At 48.3% G+C, this 22,499-nt stretch overlaps 2 protein-coding genes across 8 annotated transcripts in view; one reads left to right on the forward strand and one right to left on the reverse strand.

The window, feature by feature from the left end:
* LOC148657906 (uncharacterized) overlaps positions 1-2,935 on the reverse strand; it is an 11,668-nt gene extending 8,733 nt beyond the window's left edge. For 2 of the 3 annotated variants that reach the window (XR_015939992.1, XM_088638549.1), the window contains exons 1-2: positions 1,640-1,895; positions 635-722 (exon numbers count right to left, since the gene is read on the reverse strand). Coding sequence is in view for 2 of the 3 variants with exons in the window: in XM_088638549.1 (XP_088494675.1) it covers positions 635-659 (25 nt within the window). In the remaining variant the exon portion in view is untranslated. Of the gene's footprint in view, positions 1-634; positions 723-1,639; positions 1,896-2,832 lie in introns of those variants that run through there. The other variant, XM_088638550.1, reaches the window with a different exon arrangement.
* cfap44 (cilia and flagella associated protein 44) lies at positions 2,852-21,957 on the forward strand. 5 transcript variants are annotated; one of them, XM_088638538.1, is made up of 36 exons: positions 2,852-2,951; positions 3,626-3,781; positions 4,040-4,156; positions 4,592-4,768; positions 4,896-5,073; positions 5,544-5,706; positions 6,210-6,312; positions 6,684-6,900; positions 7,255-7,369; positions 7,840-8,004; positions 8,332-8,487; positions 8,875-8,922; positions 9,314-9,413; positions 9,749-9,843; positions 10,325-10,534; positions 10,776-10,886; positions 11,284-11,436; positions 11,700-11,927; positions 12,444-12,592; positions 12,746-13,025; positions 13,590-13,645; positions 13,769-13,931; positions 14,416-14,546; positions 14,924-15,117; positions 15,451-15,622; positions 16,025-16,202; positions 16,508-16,987; positions 17,600-17,803; positions 18,420-18,615; positions 18,811-18,921; positions 19,096-19,226; positions 19,421-19,537; positions 19,811-20,012; positions 20,222-20,382; positions 21,118-21,252; positions 21,581-21,957. In XM_088638538.1, exons 1-36 carry the CDS (start codon positions 2,906-2,908, stop codon positions 21,857-21,859), a joined length of 5,877 nt encoding a protein of 1,958 aa, XP_088494664.1. In that variant the 5' UTR covers positions 2,852-2,905; the 3' UTR covers positions 21,860-21,957. The 5 variants fall into 5 exon arrangements, with proteins under 5 accessions (XP_088494664.1, XP_088494665.1, XP_088494666.1 ...); XM_088638539.1 differs by having other exon boundaries at positions 21,584-21,957; XM_088638540.1 differs by having other exon boundaries at positions 4,592-4,726.
* The last annotated feature ends 542 nt before the right edge of the window (positions 21,958-22,499 follow it).

Here is a 22,499-nt window from a genome sequence, read left to right on the forward strand (position 1 = left end):
CAGGCACAGAGATTCCACAGGGATAAAGAAATACTGTGCATACACTTGCCAGGGGGCTGTGGGTAGTAACACAGATTCCAAGGCTCCTGATGGACACACGCAGCTAGAAACAGAGTAACCATCACACCCGAGAGAGAGCTGCTTAGACCTTTTGGCTTGCGTGCCTGCTAGCTGGCAGCTAATTGATAATCTCATCTAGTCGTTAACTGAAAGGAACCAGGGTTTTCGGCCTTGGCGACTGCGACTCGACTGGGTGGCTCGACTCCCTCAGACCTGTTCCAGTGCCCGCTGGCTCTTCTTCTCCCCGACAGTCCAAGCTCGATATGTTTTGAAAAAGAGCCCCAATTTTACTGTATTCAGTGCACGGTATTAGCCGGTTAAACGAGAATCAATTCCTCGTTTACAACAGCCTGAAGATTTCTCATTTTATCATTAACAATCGTGTTTTAAATGAAGGGGCCTGCCGAAGGGGATAAAAGGCACAGTGGCAGATTCGAACCCTCAACCACCCTGTCTGCAGCCATAGGCACCGGTCCATGCTGCTGTCCCACCGCACCGAGCGTGGACACAGGCCTGGGTGGACCGACTGTGTGTACCGTAAGTGATGACGCTAGAAGCGGCGGCTCATCTGTACCTTCCAGGTCGGACGAGGACGCCATCACTTTCCCGAGAGATTCAGGCTGCCGTCTCCGCTAGCTGCTGAGGGACCTCACCTGGGGCTCCTGCAGAAACAGCTGTGTCTCAGACTGAACGGCTCACCGGAGACGCAAACAGACACATTGGAAAGAAAGCCCGTCTTACTAATGTTTTTTTTTTTTGGTCAAGGGAGACTGACATGTTCTCATATAGGAAGGACATGACGGGAGCAAAATATTATCATATTTTGTCAATTTTCTAATCACTTCTTCCAAATCAGGGTCACGGGGCAGTCAGTGTCTATCTCCGGCAAGCAACAGGCACAAGGCAGGGTACAGCCTGGACAGGACGCCAGTCCCTCACAGGGCACACACGCGGACAACTGCCCGCTCACACCTAGGGCCAATTTTCCCAGAAGCCAATGAACCCTCCAGTCAGTTTTTGGACTCTCGGAGGAAATCCAGGCAAACACAGAGGGAACATACAAACTCCACAGGTCTGGATTCGAGCCCAGAGCCCCAGCGTGTCACCCAATCGTCATCGTCATCATCAAGCAAACTAATGGCACGGCCACCGTGACTTACTGAGAGCAGGCTGCTTTACTGAGCTCTCAGTCCCTCACTGCAATCACTGCATGACGTCATTACCCCTCCCCCCTGCACGGGCTGTAGGAGATCGATCTGCGCTACAACAACTCGACACCATTCAACAATATCGCATAGTGCCTGGAGCTATTTACTCTGGCTCCCGGGGAACAGCTACTCTACAAAATCTACTGTACAGGAGACGACGCTGAGCGCATATTTATTTTTTAAAAATCTGTTTTTAAAACAGTTTTCTAGTTGATATTAACTTTATGAACACATCAAATAGGTTTAGGAAAGAATTCAGAACTCATATCGACTGGCTATTTTGCTGTACGCGATTTGTAAGTCGGCTCTTTCAGTTTGACAATAAGAAGACGCACACGATACACACACTGCAGTCCATAACAAATACTCACATAATACTTGCAGATGGTGTCCAGTACTACCTCATAAGTCATAACTCACAATTTCTGAAAACATAAAGACCGAAGCGTCGGCTTTGTCTTTCGCCCCCTTAATGGCCTGGTTAACTTGCTACACGCAGGAACATTTCACCAGTTCGGCAGTGCGGGTCTGCTCGAAAGTGCTTTTGAAAAGCCCCACGGTGTGAGGGAGACTTCCTGATCACAGCACGGGCCGGGCTGACGTCACAAAGGGCGGGGGTGACTTCCCCCGCGGGCCCCGAGACGGCGCGCTCGCTTTCCGCGCGGTACAGGCGTGGCAGGGGGAATCCCCCTTCCCGTGCCCCTTGTGAAACACCCCGTCTTCCTGCTGGCGGAGCAGGCACGTTTTCCAAGACGTGGGAGAGCTGCTGCTGGGGCTGCTGTCCTTGTCATGGGCTCCGGCGAAGGGGCACAGCTGACCTGTGGGTCAGGAAGGTGCACTTCTGTTTTGTGCGCGGAAGCGCGTCGCCCCGTATGATCGAGTATAATCATAATAATGATCATCATAAACTTTATTTTATATAGCGCCTTTAAAGGTGCCTTCTCGAAGCGCTGTACAGAATGACAACAACAATAAACAAAAATAATACACAAAACACAATTACAATATACAGAGGAGACCGTGGATGTTGGTAATCAGAAAAGTAGAAGCAGAGGGGTAAATAATGGAACCAGTTAAGTAAAGGCCCTTCTGCCTGCCCTGGAGCTGCTGGGGTGCAGGGCCTCGCCCAGGGGCCCAGCGGAGTGGGATTCCTCACGAAAAGTGGACTGACATCAGATCATGGAGCTTAGTCTCTTTTGTTATTTTATAACAGGGGAAATGTAAAATACACCGATGTCAACCCTCAACAATTACGAAAAGTCATTAAGACGGAACTAGATCGTTTTTTGTTGGTGGTATTTGCACTCAGTTCATTTTTTTAATACATGCATTCGAGCGAACCTGTCACAGATAGTGGGTTTTTTTTTAAGGTTATTCTCTTCTCAAATCGCCGCAGCAGTTAATTATTAATATTACAGATACACCCATTCAGTAAGTCGCGCCATGAGAGCTCGGTCGGTTGTGTTACTTGTGCAAGATAACCTTTCAGTCTGTAGTGTTTGTAACAGCCGACATGCCCGGGTGTCTCCAGTACAGCATTTCGGGAAAGACGCAACTGACAGACCTGCACTGTACCTCTCTACTCCACTCCTCTGCGCATGCGTGAGGAGGTTGCTAGGTAACCACAGTAAACGAACATGGAGTCCCGGGGGCAAACAGAGAGCGAAGTCGCCGCTGAGGAGGGTAAAATGAGAATAAAAAAAATGTTTCCTAGAAGTTAATTGAAGGTGATATCATTTTGTTTCCAGTCTACGGGACACGAGGAAAGAACATAGTAAAGATCGGAGTTTCTCTTTCACGCTTTGAGCGGACAAGATAGGTAGCCTATCCGGGGGAAAAGTATTTGAAATGTGAATTTCAGGCATCGACCAGAACAGCTCCTAAAGCTGACTGTTATATTTTCTCTTGTGGTTCATATGTGATCGATCTGATCACGGGTTTTTATTCATTTGTTGCCCGTAACAAATTGTTGTGCGTTAATTGCCAGGGGTGACGTGCCGTCATCATTGTACGCCACAGCTTGCATTGAACTACGTTTATTGCATCTATTTGTGAGTAGTTCCGTATTGAGTCGCAGTTGATACGGCCCTGCGGGTGTTCCTTTGCTCTTCACACCGACTGCTTATTCTTATTGCCTGTAAGTAAAACCCTGGGGTCCGCTGGAGTAGAGAAAGACTGCGTTCGCATCCTCTAGGGACCTGATGGCGAGACAGACCCGACTTGAGCAAAACGGCACAGAGTCCAAAGCTGTTGCGGTCCCGGAATATCAGAACGGAGGAGCTGTGATAAAAAATGGACCCATCCAGGCCAAGACAAGTGCGAAACAGTAATCTGGCCTTCCCTGTGCTGATTTGCAGGGGACGGGAGGGAGAAGGAGGCAGTGGACATGGAGAGCTCCAGGGAGGAGGGCGCTCAGGGTGAAACCCCTGACCACGAGCTCACTGACCCCCGGCTGCCCTCTGGGCTCCAGGAGGACACAGGCCCCGGGGAGCAGCCTGAGAGAGGGGCAGAAGGTACGCTGGGCCACCCCTCCCCGTCTCTCGGCAGTGACCTTTGATCAGCTCGCTCCTTCTGGTGGTGCGGAAGGTGTCCTATTCGGCACCTGTGCGCGTTGCCGGAGGGACGCAGAGGATGACCTTCTCAGGCCTGTGCAGAGAGGAAAGTGATACTGCTTGCAGGGATGTGCTTGTCCTGCTATTGACCTGGCTGTCACTGATCTCACGGGGGGCTAGCAAAGAGTAACTGTTCTTTCCGTTTCCGCTGTGTCGAAGGAGAGGAGGAAGAGGCTGCCGGTGAAAAGGACCAGGAGACTCCAGAAGCCAGGGACGGAGTCCCCCCAGTGGCAGGAGGAGAGCCTGCAGGGCCAGACACTCCAGAGGCGCCGCCAGGTGAGTGTCCCTTTCTACCTGTAGGCAGCGCTGAACAGTAAGAACTAAGCTTCACGGCCAGCGAAAACTGGAAGACTTTCTTTCCTTGATGTCCATATCAAAGACAACTCACGATGGCACTTCACATTATGGATTTACAGGTAATGGTAAAGGAAAATGCAATATTGGTTGGCCACAAAATCTGCCTTTTTGTAATTCAGATGCAAGAGATTTGTCTCAATTTCAATTTGGCTTCCAGGACACCGAAGAAGAAAATTTTACCAGACAGTTTACAATGAGCTAAAATCATCAGTGAATTCACTCACAAATGTAAAGGTCTAGCTCGACCATTTTCAAGTGCTTATTATCTTTTACAGTATAATCAGACTGCAGTGCTGAGATTTGAGCTCTAGACTGTAGCAAGTTGAATGAAATCAGTCTTGTATTCTGATGTAGAGGAGACCGAAACAGAAAGCCAGGAGCCGGTAGAAAGCAGTAAGACCACAGACGGTGAAGAGGCAGTGAAGGAGCCCCATGTGAATGTCCGCTCTGCAGAGGGAGAAGCTGAAGCCCACACACAGCCTGCTGAGGGTCTGTCTTCACCACTCATCTACTTCGTATCTGCACGAAGGCGTTAGTTCAGATAGGATCGAAATCCACATGGCAAATACAGAGTTTTAGTAAATTCCGTTAGCTTCCCGTTTTACAGCTCTCTGAGAGCTAATTCCCTTTTGTTTTATTTCTGTTTCCCCGTCTCTAGAAGGTGGTGAGCCCCAGGAGAAGAGTGTAAATGCTCATAAAGAGGAGGAAGAGGGAGAGGACAGCTGCACAGCAGTGAAGAAGATCCCTCGAGACTTTTACTACGAGTACGAGGAGCTCTGTTCTAAACCTTTTGTGTCCCCAGACTCTGGCATTCCTACTAACCTGCTTCAACTGCTGTATCCTTGTGTTTCAAACAACTAGATTAGACTAAAAAAAAAACAACCTTTTGTTGTTCTGTTGTTGAACAAGCTGCATTTGTGTCCACTTTAAGCCAGGACTGCAAATGTTCCCTTCTCATTCCTTGGTTTTGAAACTGCAAAACCTTTAGAACTTCAAAGTTGAAACTTAAACTGTGGCGTAATAGTACCTCTCACAAAAAAAACAACAACAGAACTTAAGAAAATGTATACTAACCGATTACACATTCAACCAGAGCAAAACAAGCAAACTATTGCTTATTCCTTCATAATTCAGTTTTGAGCAAATTTTCATTTACAAATATGGCCCACAGACCCATTTATAAGGCAGGGCATTTACTAAAACAATTCAAGTAAAGTACCAACAGCAGTATCCCACCAGACATCTCACAGGTGACTTTGAAAGACTTTGAAAGCCAGGCAGTTGAGTCTTTGACAGCCTTGTTCAGACACTCTTTTGGCTATGACTGCACCAAGAGGGCAAATCTGCAGCTTCTCGATGAGAACACCCTCGCCTTTGTGGCTGGGAACCTGGTGATCCTCCTGGATTGGACAACTAAGGAGCAGCGTTACTTGAGGAGCTGTAGTGGAGGAGGAATTGGCACAATAATGGTACAGTACCTCGCACAGAATCAGCAGACCGGTTGTACAGTACATCGCACAGAATCAGCACAGTTGTTGCACAGTACATTACAGACTGAGCAGAGTCATGGTACAGTACATTATCAGGAATCACAAAGTGGTTGTAGAGTACAGCATCAGTGGATGGAGTACCATCATAATGCAGTGATAGAGTGTTACAATAAATTGTTTCATTAGTAAAGAGGGAAGCTTTGTTAGAAAATACATTGTTCGTCAGTGGCAATGCATTTTACATATGTCAGGTCTCACTTTCAATTTGCCGCCTGCATGCTGTGCTCTAATGTTCTTGCTATGACATTATCCACTGGACAAGCGCAACATACAGTAAATTCAGTTACTGTTAACAGAAGATGCCTTCTGTGTCTGAGATATTGTGACCTTCCAACAGAAAATGTGCTAAACGTTGTTTAGAAACAATGAAAGTGTTAAGTTCAGTTCATTCAAGTTCATTTTGAATGTCTTTCTTTCTCTAGGTACACCCAAGTAAAAACTATTTTGCTGTAGCAGACAAGGGCACCCAGCCAGATATCATTATCTATGAATATCCCTCGCTGCGACCTTACAGAAAACTAAGAGGTTTGTATGTATAAAAGCCAAATGGAGAAGCCAGCAACCAAATTTTAGATGAGAAGAAGGAATAACAACAGACAACAGTCTATATTGTCATTAGTAGTGAGAATTCACATTCTAAAGTAGATGAAGAAAAACAAATCGCACATGTAATGTTCAAAATAAGTAGTTCAAGTAGGTAGCTGTGTCACCTGCGTCACCCAGGCTCCACAGCCAAAACATTGTGTTTTTTCTCTTTTCAGCACGGAATAAACCTTTACTTGTTCCTTTGCATGTTAAAAATAAGTTTGTATATACGTGTTAGCTCAGTTTGTTTTTATTTTGTGTTTTGGAGCGCCTCTGAAGAAATACTGGTATGCTTATCTCCCACACTGTAGGAGGCACAGAGGAGGCCTACAGCTGTGTAGATTTTAACAGCACGGGCAGTCTCCTGGCCAGCGTGGGCAGCAGCCCTGACTACATGCTGACCCTGTGGGACTGGCAGGAGGAGCAGGTCGTGCTGCGCTCCAAGGCTTTCTCCCAGGACATCTACAGAGTCACGTTCTCTCCGGACAACCCTGGCCAGCTCACCAGCTCCGGCTCCGGGCACATCAAGTCAGTGCAGATCTCGGGGCTGTAACGAAGAGGAACTAATCTGAATTACTCCAAACTGTAACAGGAAACGTGTCAGCAATGGTTTCTGATGTTAGTGAGTTAGCATGGACAGGGCTGAACTTGGTGAACAAAGTTCACGCAGCTCTGACACACATTCTTTTGATTTCTGCCAGACTGAACCACAAAAACTCTTGGTGTAACATTTCAAAACAGGATTTCTGTGTAAATCATGCGACGAAAAGACACTGTGCTTTTGCTACTTAATTCTGCCTTGTTTTCTTATTGTTATTTTTTGAAGCCTTCGTGTTGTTGGTAAGTTATTTGTGTAACACAGGATTTTTTGCTCAATTGCAGGTTTTGGAAGATGGCCAGCACCTTCACTGGGCTGAAGCTGCAGGGCATGCTGGGAAGGTTTGGAAAAACAGCATTGACTGACATTGACGGCTACGTGGAGCTACCTGATGGCAAGGTTTGTTAATAATTGCTTCTACTTCTTTCCCTTCTTTTCCCAGAACTTGAAAAAAGCAGGTCACACATTATTTCAAAGAGGAATACTGATTTCTGAGGCAAACCCAGGGGCATTTGCTGTAAGTTGACTTCTTAACCTTATGTGCTTTAAGTGTCATTTGATTTTGGTTCTCTCACATTAGAGGACTTGAAAGATTTGGAGTGAAGTGGAGGGTAGGAGTGGAAGGAACAGGTAAAAGTAACTAATTATTCCACTTCGCGTGTCCTAAACTAGCAGTAACAAAAATGGAGTGATCGCAACAATTTAGCAACTGTATCCAGAGGAACTAACCTGTTCTAATGATCCTGAATGACAAGGATTGTATGAACAGGGGCTTCAGATGTTAGTCAATGATGTGCACATACTGTATCTGAATGCTGCCCTCTATGTGGGTCCAGCATTCAGTTACCACTCTGTTCCCGCTGTGCCAGGTGGTGTCGGGCTCAGAGTGGGGAAACATGCTGCTCTGGGACGGCGGGCTGATTAAGGTGGAGATCTGCCGGAAAGGGGGGCGGCCGTGCCACTTGGGACCCATCCAGCAGTTCGTCCTGGACGAGGGGGAGCTCCTCACGGTCGGGACTGATGGGGCCATCAGGGTGAGGCACAGCTCACTTCGCCCTCTGCTCCTCTTTCTACAGAACAGTTACGGGTGTCATTGCCAGTGCTGAGCAACGGATGAATGGATGAAGCAGTAGACGTGTTTTTTGAGCAGATGCTAGTAAACGTGGGTCAGCTTACCCACTCCATGTGTCACACCGAACAATGTCTTAACAATACGTCACTTTCTAACAGAATGTCATGTCTTGGCTAAAGGTGAAGTGTTTTTCGGTTCTTTAATTGTTTCTTGAAATAGTTTGTGAGAATCGCAAGTGTTTCTAGGCTTGTTGTCACGTTCCGTGACACGTGTCCTGTGGTTGGCTCAGGTGTGGGACTTTGAGGGTGTCGACTCTGCAGACTCCGTGGACGACAGCGGGCTGTTTGAGATTGAGCCCATGAATGAGATCGTGATTGGGAAAAGAGTGAGCCTGTACTCCATGGTGAGGGGCTCGGGCCCAGACTCCTTCATCTGGTTTGCACAGGTAGGGTCTGTGCTTCTGGTAAGATTACAACTGGCAGTGGGGGTCTGCATAGGCGCCTTGAGTTTATGTTATTCTTTTTGTAACTTTAATTTTTATTTTCCTTGTAGCCTATACAGTGCTTATGAACATTCACTACCTTTTTTAGTGTTAGTGCAATATGAACATTATTATTTCTTGTCTGTTGTTTGACATAAAAATCTAAATTTAAGCAACCAAGTCATGATTTAGTGACTAAAAGAATATGCAGTAATAATAAGTGTTAACATCTCGTATTCTGATGTCTGTTAGCATTGAAGAAGTTGGTAAAGCTTGTGATGTACTTTGAAGTAAAATCGCTGCTTTTACATTATTAATTAGCATCATCATCTCTACTGTTTTTTCTTACAGGATGCACAGGGGGCTATCTGGAAACTCGACCTGTCATTTTCAAACATTGTAAGTGTTCATAATCTTACATTTTTTAATAAAAAGACTAATCCAACATTTGAAGGATGACATGGTTATGAGTCCTGCCAGTGGTGGCTCATGAGAAGAAGGGGGGTCTGAGCTAATTTAAGGGAATTTCCAATCATTCTCCCTTTTAGACACATCTTAGCAAAGCAGAAAACTATCGGAACAGCTCCGGAACTGTTAACTCACTTTAGTTTCAAGGTAATATTCCCGGCCTAAGCACGGACAGGCTTTTGGCAGATGAAGACCTGTGGTAGGTTTGAAGTACGCACGTGTCTTGTAATGGCCGACATCGTGGTCTGTTGGTGACAGTTGTTCACGTCTCTCAGGAATAGGGGCTCAACTGCTGTTTTAAACTGTTGTGATCTGGTTTCAGACACAGGACCCGGAGTGCCTGTTCTCCTTCCACTCGGGAATTATCCAGGGCATGGATGTCTCGGCTACCTCTCACCTGATGGCCACGACCGCACTGGACCGTGAGAATCACTTATTACTTTGATGGTAGACAAGTCTGTCGTTTAGCCACAGAATGTTGATTTGTCACCGTTATACAATCTGTGCTGGAAATAGACCTGGGAACTGTAGAAGCTGTATCTCAAATTACAATCACATAGCCTTTATTTTTTAAAGTTTGTCAAAGTGTGCCAAAATGCCAAACCTTGTAATAAGCCTAAATATTAACCCTTCATGACATACCTAGAAAAAGGTTTAAGCTTTCACTTTCGGTTCTGAGCAATTTTAATATCATGAGAGTCGTGTGCAGTGAAGTCTAGACATTGTTGCAGTGGCTATTTTCTCTTCTGATCTCAAGGGTCTGTGCGCATTTTTGACTTCCTTGCTAAGAAGGAGCTGACCACTGGCCACTTTAGACAAGGAGGAACCACCCTGACCTGGGCGCCTCGCATGGTAAGGTGTCTGTGTCTGCCGCTTTGACGGAGTCTCTGATATCGTTAAGTCACTGTGATTCTTTGGGGACCAGTGTGTGACTGCTGTTACGGCGTGGAAGAAGGACCCTAAGCAGAATCCTCTGAACTCGAAGTACCAGCAGGAGATTATCCGAAAATGTGGCTCGGGAGGTCAGGCCAGGGTCAAAAACCAGTACATCCACAATAACCAAGTTGAGATCCAGAAGACGAAGTCAGAGAAATAGCCAGGGGTCAGAGCCAACAACTTCTAGAGAAACAGGGAACAATGCAGCTCTAGCTGGGTAAAACCCAATACTGAGCAAGGAGTGGCGTGTCAGGTTGGTTAAAGCAGGCAGGTGGAAGAAGGTGTGTCTGATGAGTTCATGTGAACTGCACTGGAATGTGAAGGAGTTGATTAAGGCCGGTGAGTTCTCCGGGGGCGTGACGTCACAACTGCCTCGTCCTTCTTGCTTTTCCTCCAGGTGAACCCCAAGGGGGGCCTGATGACGGTGGGCTTCCAGGACGGAGTGGTGCGACTCCTGGAGGTTTACAATCCTCTGGGCCTGTCGGCCGTGGCGGGGATCTCCCGCTCCGGCGCCGCGGAGATCCGTCTCAAGCAGGCCTTCAAGCCTCACACCGGCCCGGTCACCGCCATCGCGTACGAGAGGAACGGAGAGATCCTGGCCACTGGGGTAGGCAGGCCGCGCCCAGCTCCCAGAAGATGGGACACTTACGCCGGCAAAAAGAGTAAAAGATACCTGCCGACAGCGGAAGTTTTAGTTCATGCGTTGATCTTGTTCACTAGAAGAACATTTGTTAGTTTTGGGTATTTAAAAATAAAATTCCAGTTACCCTTCAATGCAAGGAGCTTTATAACGCTGAGCGTATCTGACAGTGGCATTTCTAAGTGTCTGTGTTTGTGTTTCTGTTCAGAGCCTGGACAAGACTGTGTTTTTCTTCACTGTTGGGGAGCGATATGAGCCCATTGGCTTTGTTAACGTGCTGGGGCCTGTGCGGGGCCTGGACTGGTCTCCTTCATCACACGTGCGTCCCCCCTCTTCCTTCCCTCTTCTTCTGCCTCACAACCAGTCCGATCAGTGAAGATCGACTGGTCGCCCTTGTGGGTCAGTAGGGTGTTGGAGATGACTCGCCGCTTAAAGCAGCAGATGTTTGCACATCTATTTTACCTTATTGGATAGTACATTTTAGTGCTTTTTTAAAAATATATATCTTTTTGAACAGTATTTTAAAAAAAGAATACTGTAAAAAGAAACAGATGTCTTTCATGAATGCACCATGAGAGGATTTCCCCTTCACTAAGAACAGGGAGCATGCTGGTCCGTTCTGCTGATGGACCAAATGGTTGCCACTCCCTTAGATTGTTTCATGAAGGCAAGGGTGGGTCTTACACCTGCGGTTCAAAGCCCTCTTCTGTGCCCAGGAGAGGAGCACCCTGCTGGTCCTGTGTGAGAATGGCCATGTGGTGGAGGTCCCAGCCCCCGACCCCGAGCTGCCGAGCTCCGGCACCACCTACCAGATCCGCAGCCTGCCCGCCCGGCACTTCCACTTCCGCAGCATCAAGTCTCGCATCAGGGTACGAGGACAGCCTCTGGGGCCCTACCTCCGCCGCCTCCTTGTCTCTCCGTGCTTTCTGAACATTGATTTAAAACTGGCATCCAGCAGCGTGGCAGAGATGTCGCAACAGGATGTGGTCTGCGCTGCGGCTGACAGATGTGTCTATCGCCCTGGATTGCGGCAGAGTTCCTGAGGGAGGAGGGCGTAGACAGCGGGAGGCGAGTGGTTTCCCGTGTCTGACGGCCCCCCTCTGGGCGGCTGCCTGTCCCTCCCGCCCTGCAGAGAGACGCGGAGGTGGCGCGCCGGCGGGAGGAGAGGGGGCGGAGGCGGGAGGAGAGGGAGGAGAGGCTGAGGCGGAAGAAGGAGCTCGGCCAGGAGCTGACGGAGGAGGACCTGCAGGAGCAGCCCGAGCCCGAGGAGGACGAGCTGCCCCCCCTGCACATCCCGGACCCCCCCAGCCCCCTGCTTTGCGGCCTCTACTCCCAGCCTGGAGCCTTCTGGCTCTCCATGGTACTGCTCTGTTCCCGGGAGCCTCAGGAGAGCACACCTCTTATTCACAGAAGTGGCCCATCCCCTTAGGACCATCGCCACGTTTATCTTCATCAAAAACTCTTATTGTCGCAATTCCCCCTCCCAAAATCATATGAGTTAAACTCTGTAAAGGACTGTTCAGCTTGCATCCCAAAGAAAACAACAGCTGCAGTCACACCTACAGTATTTTACCAAGCAGAGCATACTCTCTGTTATTGCACCCAATTCTTTAATGCATGGCTTTTCACATATTGAACATTAAACAGAATTTACGTCAGCAGACTCTGTTACGGTGAGCCTGAGTGCTGTGTCCTGTATTGTACAGTACACCCCTGAATGTCTCTTTTGTAGGACAGACTGGGAAGTAGCATTCGACTAAGACATGTTAATATTGTTAATAATACACAGTCTGCTCACCGATACTTCTGAATTTCTGTTGCTAATGAAATTCTCATCCGTTCAGCTCTTGATTCCTTCCTCTCTTTCTCTGTGCAGGGTGGGTACGACTCCGGATTTCTCTATCACTGCAAGTTCTCTGAGCAGCAGGACGCTGAGCAGGACCCACTGGAGAGACAGGATGAGCCTTTCAGTTTCCTCCCAGTTCAGGACACAGACCGCGATCCCATCAGGACCATGAGCTTCAGGTGAGTACGGGGCGTCGTGTCACTGCTGACTTGTTTTCCCGTGACTTTGTCTTGCCGGAGGAATGACAATCCTGTGCAGCGCAGCGTGCTGTGGTGAGGCTATGCCAAATGACTGTATCCTGTCCCGTTCTGTTCTTACCTGTTGTACTGCAGCTCCAACAGGCAGCTGTTGCTCTGTGGGATGCAGAGCGGCCAGGTGAGGGTGTACCCCCTGCAGCCCGACAGCCCTGTCCTCACCTCCATGCAAGGGTTCTGGGCACTGAGCGTCCATGACAACCAGTACGGGGCGCTGCGACGGGTGCGCTGCAGCCACGACGACCAGTTTGTCCTCACTGCTGGGGAGGACGGCAATATCTTTGTGTTCAGCCTGCTGCCGCAAGAGGACCTCCACAGAGCACTGGAAAAGAAAAGAGCCAAGGTCCCTTCTCCCCGGGTGAGGACTGGTAATACTAGGGCAGAAGCACAAAGCAGGACATTTTACTGTGAGCTTCAGCCATTGATTACAATACAGTACCATTTGGTTTATAATACTGTATATGGGCGGAGCGGTGGCTCTGTGGCTCAGGATCTGTGCCTGTGACTGGAAGGTTGCTGGTTCAAATCCCACAGCCGGCAGAGGAATCCTACTCTGTTGGGCCCCTGAGCAAGGCCCTTAACCCCAACTGCTCCAGGGGCGCCGTACAATGGCAGACCCTGCGCTCTGACCCCAAGCTACTTTCTCCCTGTCTGTGTGTCTGTGTCTCCATGGAGAAAAGCTGGGGTATGCGAAAAGACGAATTCCTAATGCAAGAAATTGTATAGGGCTAATAAAGAAACTTTAAAACATATTGTTTCCAAGAGGCAACTCGTAGTTTTACTGCACAGAAAGAAAATAAATCAGCTCAACTGTGTGCTGTGTTTTCTATCTCAGAATAAAAGCCTTGAAGTGCTGTGTTATTTTGTATGTTATGGTACAATTTCATGTTTTCATGCTTTTATTTGTTTTGAACAATAATAGGAAGGTCTAGAAAAGGAAAAGGTTGCAGAGGACATTGAAGATCCAAATGCGTACAGGTATGTAAATAGAAACATCAGCATTAAACAATAAAACAAGAAGGCACCGAACAAACAACATTTGAAAAAAGTCAGTGTCAGGAGGACATCTTTTGCCCAGGTTTTTACCTCTGTGTGATTTAGCATTGAGACAGCGAAGCAGAAAACGGAGATGGACCGGATGAGGAGGGAGGCAGAGGAGAGGAGAGCTGGGAGGAGGAGGAAGCTGAGTGAGCTGGAGAGGGAGTTCAGGCAGCTCCTGCTGCAGAACCAGGGCCTGCCTGAACACGTGCGACTGGACAGGGCGGTAAGGGTGGCACCTGCTGTCTCTGCCGCCGTGCTCTTCAATATCGGACCATTACTGCACATGTTAACGTCTTGAAAGGTTTATGTGACTATTGTGAACAAAAGGCTTTTTATACTGCTGGGTGTCTTATGAACATTAACACTTAGCAAGCCTTGAACGCTGAAATGTTATTAATTTTACTGAAAATCTCCACACATAGTCGACGTTCCACCCTGTTAGTATGTGAATAACCTGAAATGTACACAGATCGCTGCCGGTACACTGCTGCAGGTGTTATTCCTGCCTAAATGAAAGCTGCAAAATGCAGTGGGTTAGGACCGTAGTACAAACGACTATGATTGACCGTGTCCCTGCAAGGTTTGTACTGCACCTCAGTTTTCATGTGATTAAAGATGTTGAAAAAAAGAGTCACAGGACAAGTGGATGTAAAACAAGGCTGCTTCCGTCGCTGTGCAAAACCAAAGTGTTCTCCTGTCTTCCCCAGGAGTTTGAGCTGGACCCACGGATCAGAGAGGAAACGGAGAGGCTGACGGCTCAGAGGATCCGTGCGGTTCGCAAAGAACTGGCCTGGGAGGAGGAGAAGCACAGGATTGGGTTGCAGAAGCTGCAGGAACGGTACTGTTCAGCCCCGTGGGCTCAATATATCATTACTGGACAGGAATGCAACTGGAATACTCAAAAGCAGCCCTTTCTTCCTTCACTATACAGAACCCCATATTCACAAACCCCGGTTTAGAAGATATCTTATTGTTCCAGGACAAGGCTTCATTTAATTTAATTTAATTTTTCTGGAATTTTTCCAAATCTGTCTATAAAACAGTGGCAGAGTAATGTTTTCGTTATAGGCACCCTGGAACTGAATGAGCTCCGTGAAGCGTGTCCACTTACTGAGCATACCCATCAGCAATCTCCCCTTCGCGGGTCTTTTCCTTAGGTACAGACATTAGCTCTAAGGAAAAAGTAAAATGCTTTCCTCACTGGGCTCTGTGCAGGTTCTGGGACTCTCTGGAGTCGGACACGGTCATCGTGAGGGCTTTCGGAAGCGATTACAGGGTGTCCACCTACCGCCTCCTGGCGCTGTCCAGGAAGTACCGCCAGCTGAAGCAGAAGAGCAAGCGGGCGAGCCAGGCAGGGCAGGAGCGGAGACGCAGCCGGGCGGAGCACGGCCGGGACAGCAGCTACAGCGGTGAGCCTAGCCCCGTCTGTAATATCTGTGTGGCATTGAACATAGCTTTAAAGGGATCAACTTTGATCATATTTGAAATTCGTTACTTATTGAGGCCTGGTTTTTCTTCTGTGTTTGCTTTCAGGTATGTTACTCTTCTCTAATGTCAAGTTCTTGTACTGCCCTCTGGTGCCAGACGCCGTCTGTCATGCTCGTGTCGCGGCTTCGCGGAGGTTCCCCAGGTGCTATGTACAGAAGAGTCACGGGAAGAAGCCGCGCAGAGAGATGCAAGTATCTGTCAGGCTCGTTGTCCTCATGCTCCCTGTGCCAACGGGTGGGTTTTGCTTTCCCTAGAGGAGGAGAGGGACGGTGGCCCTGGCCACGACGCCATGCTTCAGAGACGTGGCACACATGCAGCAGGCACCAGGTTGGCGGGTCGTCAGGCAGAGAAGCTTCAGAAAGCAATGGAGAAGGCCGAGAGAGCCCGGGCCAAGATCGAGAAGAGGAAGAAAGAGTGGGAGGAACTGTAAGACTTCCGTTATTGGCTTTGTTTCAACTACGGGGCCAGGACAAGCAAGGGCACAGAATCTTTCTGGGAGTACTGAAAATATGAATGTAAAAAAACCTTAAATCATTCACATAATAGACTGTTCAAGACTGTAAAGGGTGGGTCTGCAGAGGAGAGTTTTTATTCATTTGTGAGTGTGGTGCTGATGTAATCTGTAAATTCAGCAGTCTGATTGGATTGTTAACGAGGCCTTCCTGTCTGCTAGAGCTGAGCTCCTCAGTTTAGTTCAATGGATATGTAACCCAGCTAGTGGTACCAGACCTGTATAGAAATGGATTTTGAAGATCTGGTTGTTCAGACACACCCAAAATTTAGAGGTCGTCCAATATTACAGCTCCTAAACCACATGTCTGTTTTCAGTTATGCCTCAAAGCCAGATGAGAACTTCGAGGACCCCAGAGATGTGGAAGCCATTAAAATTGCCCAGGACAACATGGGGGATTTCAAGCTGAAGACGGCAAAGGACTTCACTGTGCCTGAGCACTTGAGAATGAATGCAGAAAAGAAGAGAGTCCAGCTGGTCAACCTGGAAGAGAAGGTGTTCATTTTGAAACCAGATCATCATTCTGATTCCATTACTCTACAATCTGAATTCATTGCATTTTTCGTTTAACAGCTCAGTGGATAGTACGATAAAACCTTTAAAGGTTTTAACGAATCTTATCATAAAAAATGATTGCGTAAGTACAATCTGTATTGTGAAAAAAAATAGCTTTGTTTGACTGACTCCTTAAATAGTATGTAAAATAAGGAAATAACAGATTGAAAGAAAATCTTGGTGGAAAGCTGTTCAAAAATAATGGTAATCTGATATAATTTTCTGACTTCTTTTCACGTGCGTAGATGCATGACCTCAAAACAGACATGAATGAGAAGATCATGAGCCTCCGGAACTCCAAAGTGGAGTCCATCCGGCAGATCCGGGACTGTGTGCAGCAGCTGCGGACGGTGCAGAGCCGCCTGGATCCTGCCAAGCGGCGCCCTGTGCCCAGCGTGCCCACGCTGCTGCCCGAAGAAATGCCCGAGCGGAAGATGCGCTACACCAGGGACACTCTGCTGAGGTACAAGCAGCTGAGGGCCAAGCGCGCCCGCACTGCAGACCTGGAGGCGGGAGAAGACGAGTCTGGGTTTCTGGGCCTTGCGTTGGCAGGACGGGAGCAGGAGGAGATGCTGGCCTGCGAGAGCCCCAACAGGGAGGGCACCCCGTGTTCCAGCGAGAGCCAGACTGAGCAGTACGACGCCGTCCTCACAGACCTGGAGGAGGAAATGCAGCAGGCCGAGGAAATTAGACACCTCTACCTGCAAGACAGCCTGCTGCAGAGGGTGAGAGCTGCTGTTGGTCTGAATCGATAATCAAGAAAGCGGCTTACGGGCTCTCTAGGATGGACTGTGTTATGGGGAAGCATTGGTAAACTTTTCTGGCAATTGATGACCAGCCCCACATTGAAAGACACAGTTCTTCTTTCAGTTGAATGGGGTGTAGGGAGGCAGGAGGTCACAGCGCAGTTCACTACTGTTTTGAAGTGTTACGATTGACGGCCATATGGAGAACAAAGTTGAGAGGTTAATGTATCTTTACTGACCCAGCTCTGAAACACAAACACTTCAGAGTACATTTTATAAACCAGATAAACCCAGAACAAGCTTTTTATAGTACCATAAATGTTTATCACAAGGACACATACAGCATAGACTATAAATGAGCACAGGATAAGAATATATTTAGCCCCCCACACAGAGAATGTAAATTCCAATGACCAGGTACGTTGCCTGCCATTCTTCCCTGCTTTCTTAACATAAAGGAGCTAATGTCCATCTGAATTCTACAGGTTCATGCCCCATTTTGAGTCATACATGTTGATTTACATTGTTTCCCTGTTATCTGAACGAAGCTTTAGCCTTTCTGATTTGTCTTCCCTCTGCTCCGGGTGAGAGATTGAGGACCTGACGAAGAATTTCGATGCCGAGCTGTTCCTGCTGAGGCATCAGAAGCTGCAGCTGGACATCCAGATGAAGCTGGTGGACCTGCAGCACGTCACGCTGTTCCAGGAGCTGCTGCTGCTCAAGGAGTTTGAGAAGAGAGAGAACATCCTGCAGGAGCGAGTCAACACGCGCATCGGGGAGGAACTGGAGCTGCAGGTGGGCAGTCTTCAGTACGGGCCATCCCAGTCAGACCTATGGCACAGCCATCTCTTTCATCGTGGGCACTGTTCACGAACTGGTAAAACAAGTTGTATAAATCTGGTAGTGTCAAAATCCACCAATTGAACAGATTGGAATAGTAGATATTGCCTTAAGCAATTGCATAGAAAGCCTACCTGAAGGTTGGGCCCCGACTGGCTCTGTTGGTAGAGCATGAGACTCATAATTTTAGGCTAGTGGGTTCGTGTCCCACGCTGGGCGCCAGGTCCTCCATGCTGGAGGCTGGGCACAAGGCTAACAGCCCTGTCCTGTAAAAAATCAATGTTGAAAGAAACAGCAACAGGATGTTTCTGCCCCTACAGTACATGCCAGAAGGCAAAACAGGCAAACATCCACATCCATTCCTGAAGGTTACCGCGTACATAAAATGTATTTTAACCTAATATTTAGTCATTCTGCAAGGCAATAATTTGTCTCCTATCTCAGCTAAAACAATTGGGACCCAGCCTCTTTGAACAAAGGAGAAGTGATATTAGTTTCACGTTCTGGAAGAGCACTGTGAGTGTTCCTCACGAGCGTTCCTCTGACACCTGGCTGTGTTTGGTGGGTGCAGTGCAAGTACGAGGAGTGCCAGCAGCAGCTGGAAGCCAAGAAGCGGGACATCTCCAAGCTGCAGGAGAAGGAGAGAGCCATTGCTGCCACTTTCCAGGCCTCCCTGGGCGAGAACAACAAGTTCGCAGACTTTCTCACCAAGGTCTTCAAGAAGAAAATCAAGCGAGTGAAGAAGAAAGAGAGGGAAGGGGATGGAGGTTGGTGTTAACGTGAGGATTTGTGTTACAGGGAGGACATATCTGCTTACTGGACGGCACGGGTTTTGACGACTCAGTTTTCTTTCTGTAGTATTCGACAGTACCTTACTGACTTCAAGCCATGGAAATGTGACAAGTTAGGTTACAAAACAAATGCAAACATTAATACAGTTCGGATGTCATGATTTCCTTCAGAGGAGGAAGTGGAGAGTGAGGAGGAGTCCGATGAAGAGTCTGACTGGGGCAGCGATGAAGAAGACTCTGGGTCAGAGACTGGCCCTCTAGATGACAGTGTGTGCCCACCCAGTGAGTAATCCAGGCCACTGCCTCATATCCATTGAAATTCACTTAGTCTTCATGATATTACTTACCAGTGTACTCCAGTTTACACCCACTCCTAAGTACATTTTCCTTGCTTTGTGATTCCGTTTCTCGTAGTATTGTTTAACGGCTGACATGCTCTGTGCCGATTGTGTGCAGACTGCAACCCAGAGCTGTTTGACAGCACCATTGAGCTGCGAGAGAAGCGACTGGACATTGAGGAGGCCCTGATGGAGGAAAAGAAGATTGCAGAAAGCCTGAAAAAGGAATGCGACTCCTTGGTTAAGAAGGCAAGTCTTAACTCCGAGGAGGCTGCTTGGGCACTGTTTTCATGGACATACCCCAGAAAATGTCACAACCATTTAACTTCTTCTGATCCATTTGAGACTCAGACGTAGGATGGTGTTGCACTCTGGCTTTGCTGGTTTATTTGCTTTGCTTGCACGGCTCTGGTTTTTAATGACAATTGCCATTTTCCTCTCAGGAGAAAATCGTCAGCGCAAGCCTAAAGACAGCAGAGGGCGAGCTGGAGCTGTTTCAGCGGGAGAAGCAACAGAAGCTTAATGAGTTAGATGTGGTGGTGCCTCTGAGACTCCATCAGGTGGGTCTGTGCAGATGGGGTCCTGCTTAGAGTGAGATACAGTAAACCACTTTATCTCCTGCTACACTAATTACTCCACTTATTACAATTAGGTACTTTAGAATTGGATTTACTGCAGATTATCTGTTTGCACATTGCAACGAGTATCTATATAATTAAACAAAAGGACCTATGAAGGTTTTTTCTTCCATTTGAAGGAGTCCTGAGTGACTATGCCCATGTCCCCACAGTCTCACTGACCTCTCCCTCTCCTTCTCTCCTGTGCCCATGAAGATTGAGTATGTCAATAATGGCACAGTGCCCAGCAGGCTGTCCCAGGCCCTGATATTCAACATGGCAGCGCTGGTGGGGTTGCAGCAGAGGATCCGCGAGCTGCAACTGGAGAAGAGCCAGCAGAGGGAGCTGTATCGCCAGGCGCGGCAGGAGCACGTGCAGCTCATCCACGACAAGAGAGACATGGCGGCCAAGATACAGGGTTCGTATCTCCATAAGTTCGTGATCACCGAAAGCTGGTCAGCTACTGAAATAAACCCGATGAATGTTTTTATTTATTTAGGTTTCACAGAAACATGCATGAAAATAGTCAGAAAATGCAAGTTACTAGATTCCTCAGCCCGGACGTTGATGTATTTTTTTAATAGTCGACAGGAAGGATTCCAATAATGACATGCTGTCTCTTCACAGTGCTCGAGGAAAAATGTCAGCAGCTGATGATGATGAAGTTTGGCAAAGAAGTAGACCTGGAGGCCCTGCAGACCCTGTCAATCAACAGGAACCTGGAGGAACTAAAGCAGGAGAGCCAGACCAAGGAGGCTGACAATGGCCGTGAGCTCCAGCTCTGGGAGGTAACGCGAGGAACAGCTTCACAAATCTCGTTAATGGCCAGAGAAAGATGTGCAAAGGTCCGAGGTCATGTGACTAAGGCTTCACTATAGTAAACGGTCTGTTTCACCGGACTGGAATTGTCTGAGTTGCCTAAGTCCAGGGCGGTCACAGGTTCAAGGCCAGGATACACGAGGCCATGGTTAAGGTTGAGGCTAGGAGTCTCCAGCGTCAAGACTGTGTTCTGTATGCCATTGTGAACCGTGGTCATGGAGAGCCTCATCAGTGAGTCTTAAAGATAAGCCAGTAGTGATGACAATTTTCTAAAAGCGAGAGTTTCACTAAATTCATTATGAATATATTTAAAAAAAAACATTTCAGTTTATGTGCTACCATAATGATAATAATAGTCATCATCATCAGCAGCATTTGTAATCTATACTGTATAGTCCTTTTAGTTATACACCATCTCAAGGCATTTTAAACGTAAACAAAAAAGGCAGATAAACACAAAATAGTGCAATAAAGTAAACAGAATGAAAGGCTAAAAGTGCTGACTTGACTTGCCGGCTGTGACAGACCCCTCGACGATCTGGCCTTGGGGACTGAAGACCAGAACTAAGGAACTAGTCCAGTAATGGGGGAACTCTTTGTACTAAATTGCTATAATGGAATGGTTTTGAGTGCCCTGACCCTCCCGCTAGTGTCACTCCTTTCGGGATGAATGACCGTGCCTGTGTGACTGTGTGCGACCCCAGGCTAAGGTGCAGGAGGCCAAGGAAGTCCTGACAGAAGTCACCCGCCAGAACACCCAGAGACTCCTGCAGGTGAACCAGCTGCTGAGGGAGAGGAAGGACCTGGAGGAGCGGCTGAACGCCCGCCAGAGAAAGATGGTACGCTCTGCATGCCTGGAGTCTTTGGCCTCTCTCTTTCTCAGGCAGAGTAAAAGTCTGGCGAAGAGCTTGAGCGAACACACTGTGCCAGGTTGTCTCAAGAGCCCCAGGTAGTACAGTTTCACAACAGTAAGAAGGCACACGCCCAAGACGTGCATCTGGCAGCTCGCCTGGCGTCCAGTGCCCGGGGTTGAAGCTGACGTCTCTGAAAGTAGTGCCGGGCCGGGGCGCCCGTTTTGCTCACTTGGCGCTGCTGGTCTCGATGCCTCAGAGCCCCCTCTGTCCAGCGAGAAAGCTAAGAGCGCTCGTGTCGCCCGTGTTGTCCCAGCAGGGCGGGCAGTTCCAGGGCCGCCGGCGGGCGGAGGAGGACGAGAGGCAGCGGCTCATCCAGCTGGTGGAGACGCAGGCGCGGGAGGCCGAGGCCCTGAGAGAGGAGATCGGCGTCCTGTCCAGGAAGGGCGGCCACATCCTCCCCCCGGCCCAGCCCCCCCAGCCCCCCAGGGCTCTGAGCGAGAGTCTCAGCCAGCTGTCCCGCAGAGGGGGCATCGGCCATCGCAGCACCCACAGTCGCCCGTCTGTCCCTGCTAGCGGGCAGGGCCTGGGGTAGCCCTCACCTCCACCCCTCGAGCCCCAATCGCCGATTCAGCCCTTTGTCATTGCACACGGGTCTCTTAATCAACACAATACATTTGAAAATAGCTGGTTTCTGGGATTGTTTGTTTGCATCTTAGATTTATTTTGTCTCTGTGATCCACAAAACCTTATTCTGTGAGGGGAAATGCAGCGCGTGATCCCAGTTTAGAGTCCTTTTCTCTTTAGAGGCGGTTTTGGCAGCCTGTATGCAGCACAACCACAAGGTGGTGCTGTTTCCTGTTTTTCTTCCACGTGAACAGTGTCCTGTTTGGATTTGGTGAGGGGCAGGTGAGGTGGGGGGAGTAAAATGCCACAGGTCACTGACTGAGGTCATTGAGCCAACACTGAGTTGTCTCTGTCCACAGACACTTATTGTGTACGAAAAGAGGATGTGATTCTACTCTTTGAGATAATCCCATTGTAACTGAGTTGTTTCCTTGACATTTCATTATTATTGTTAATCTTTGGTTCTTATTTGACGTTTTTTTTCTGGGATTTGGGGGTCATCAAACTTGTCAGAAGCTAAGCAAGGCGGGGGCAGTGATAGGACAGGAGACCTATAAGGAAGACCAGGTTGTTTCAGTAACTGGTGCTCTTTCTGTGGACCAGAATTT

The sequence above is a fragment of the Lepisosteus platostomus genome, chromosome 7, assembly GCF_059453375.1.
Source record: "Lepisosteus platostomus isolate fLepPlt1 chromosome 7, fLepPlt1.hap1, whole genome shotgun sequence".
Lineage (NCBI taxonomy): Eukaryota > Metazoa > Chordata > Actinopteri > Semionotiformes > Lepisosteidae > Lepisosteus > Lepisosteus platostomus.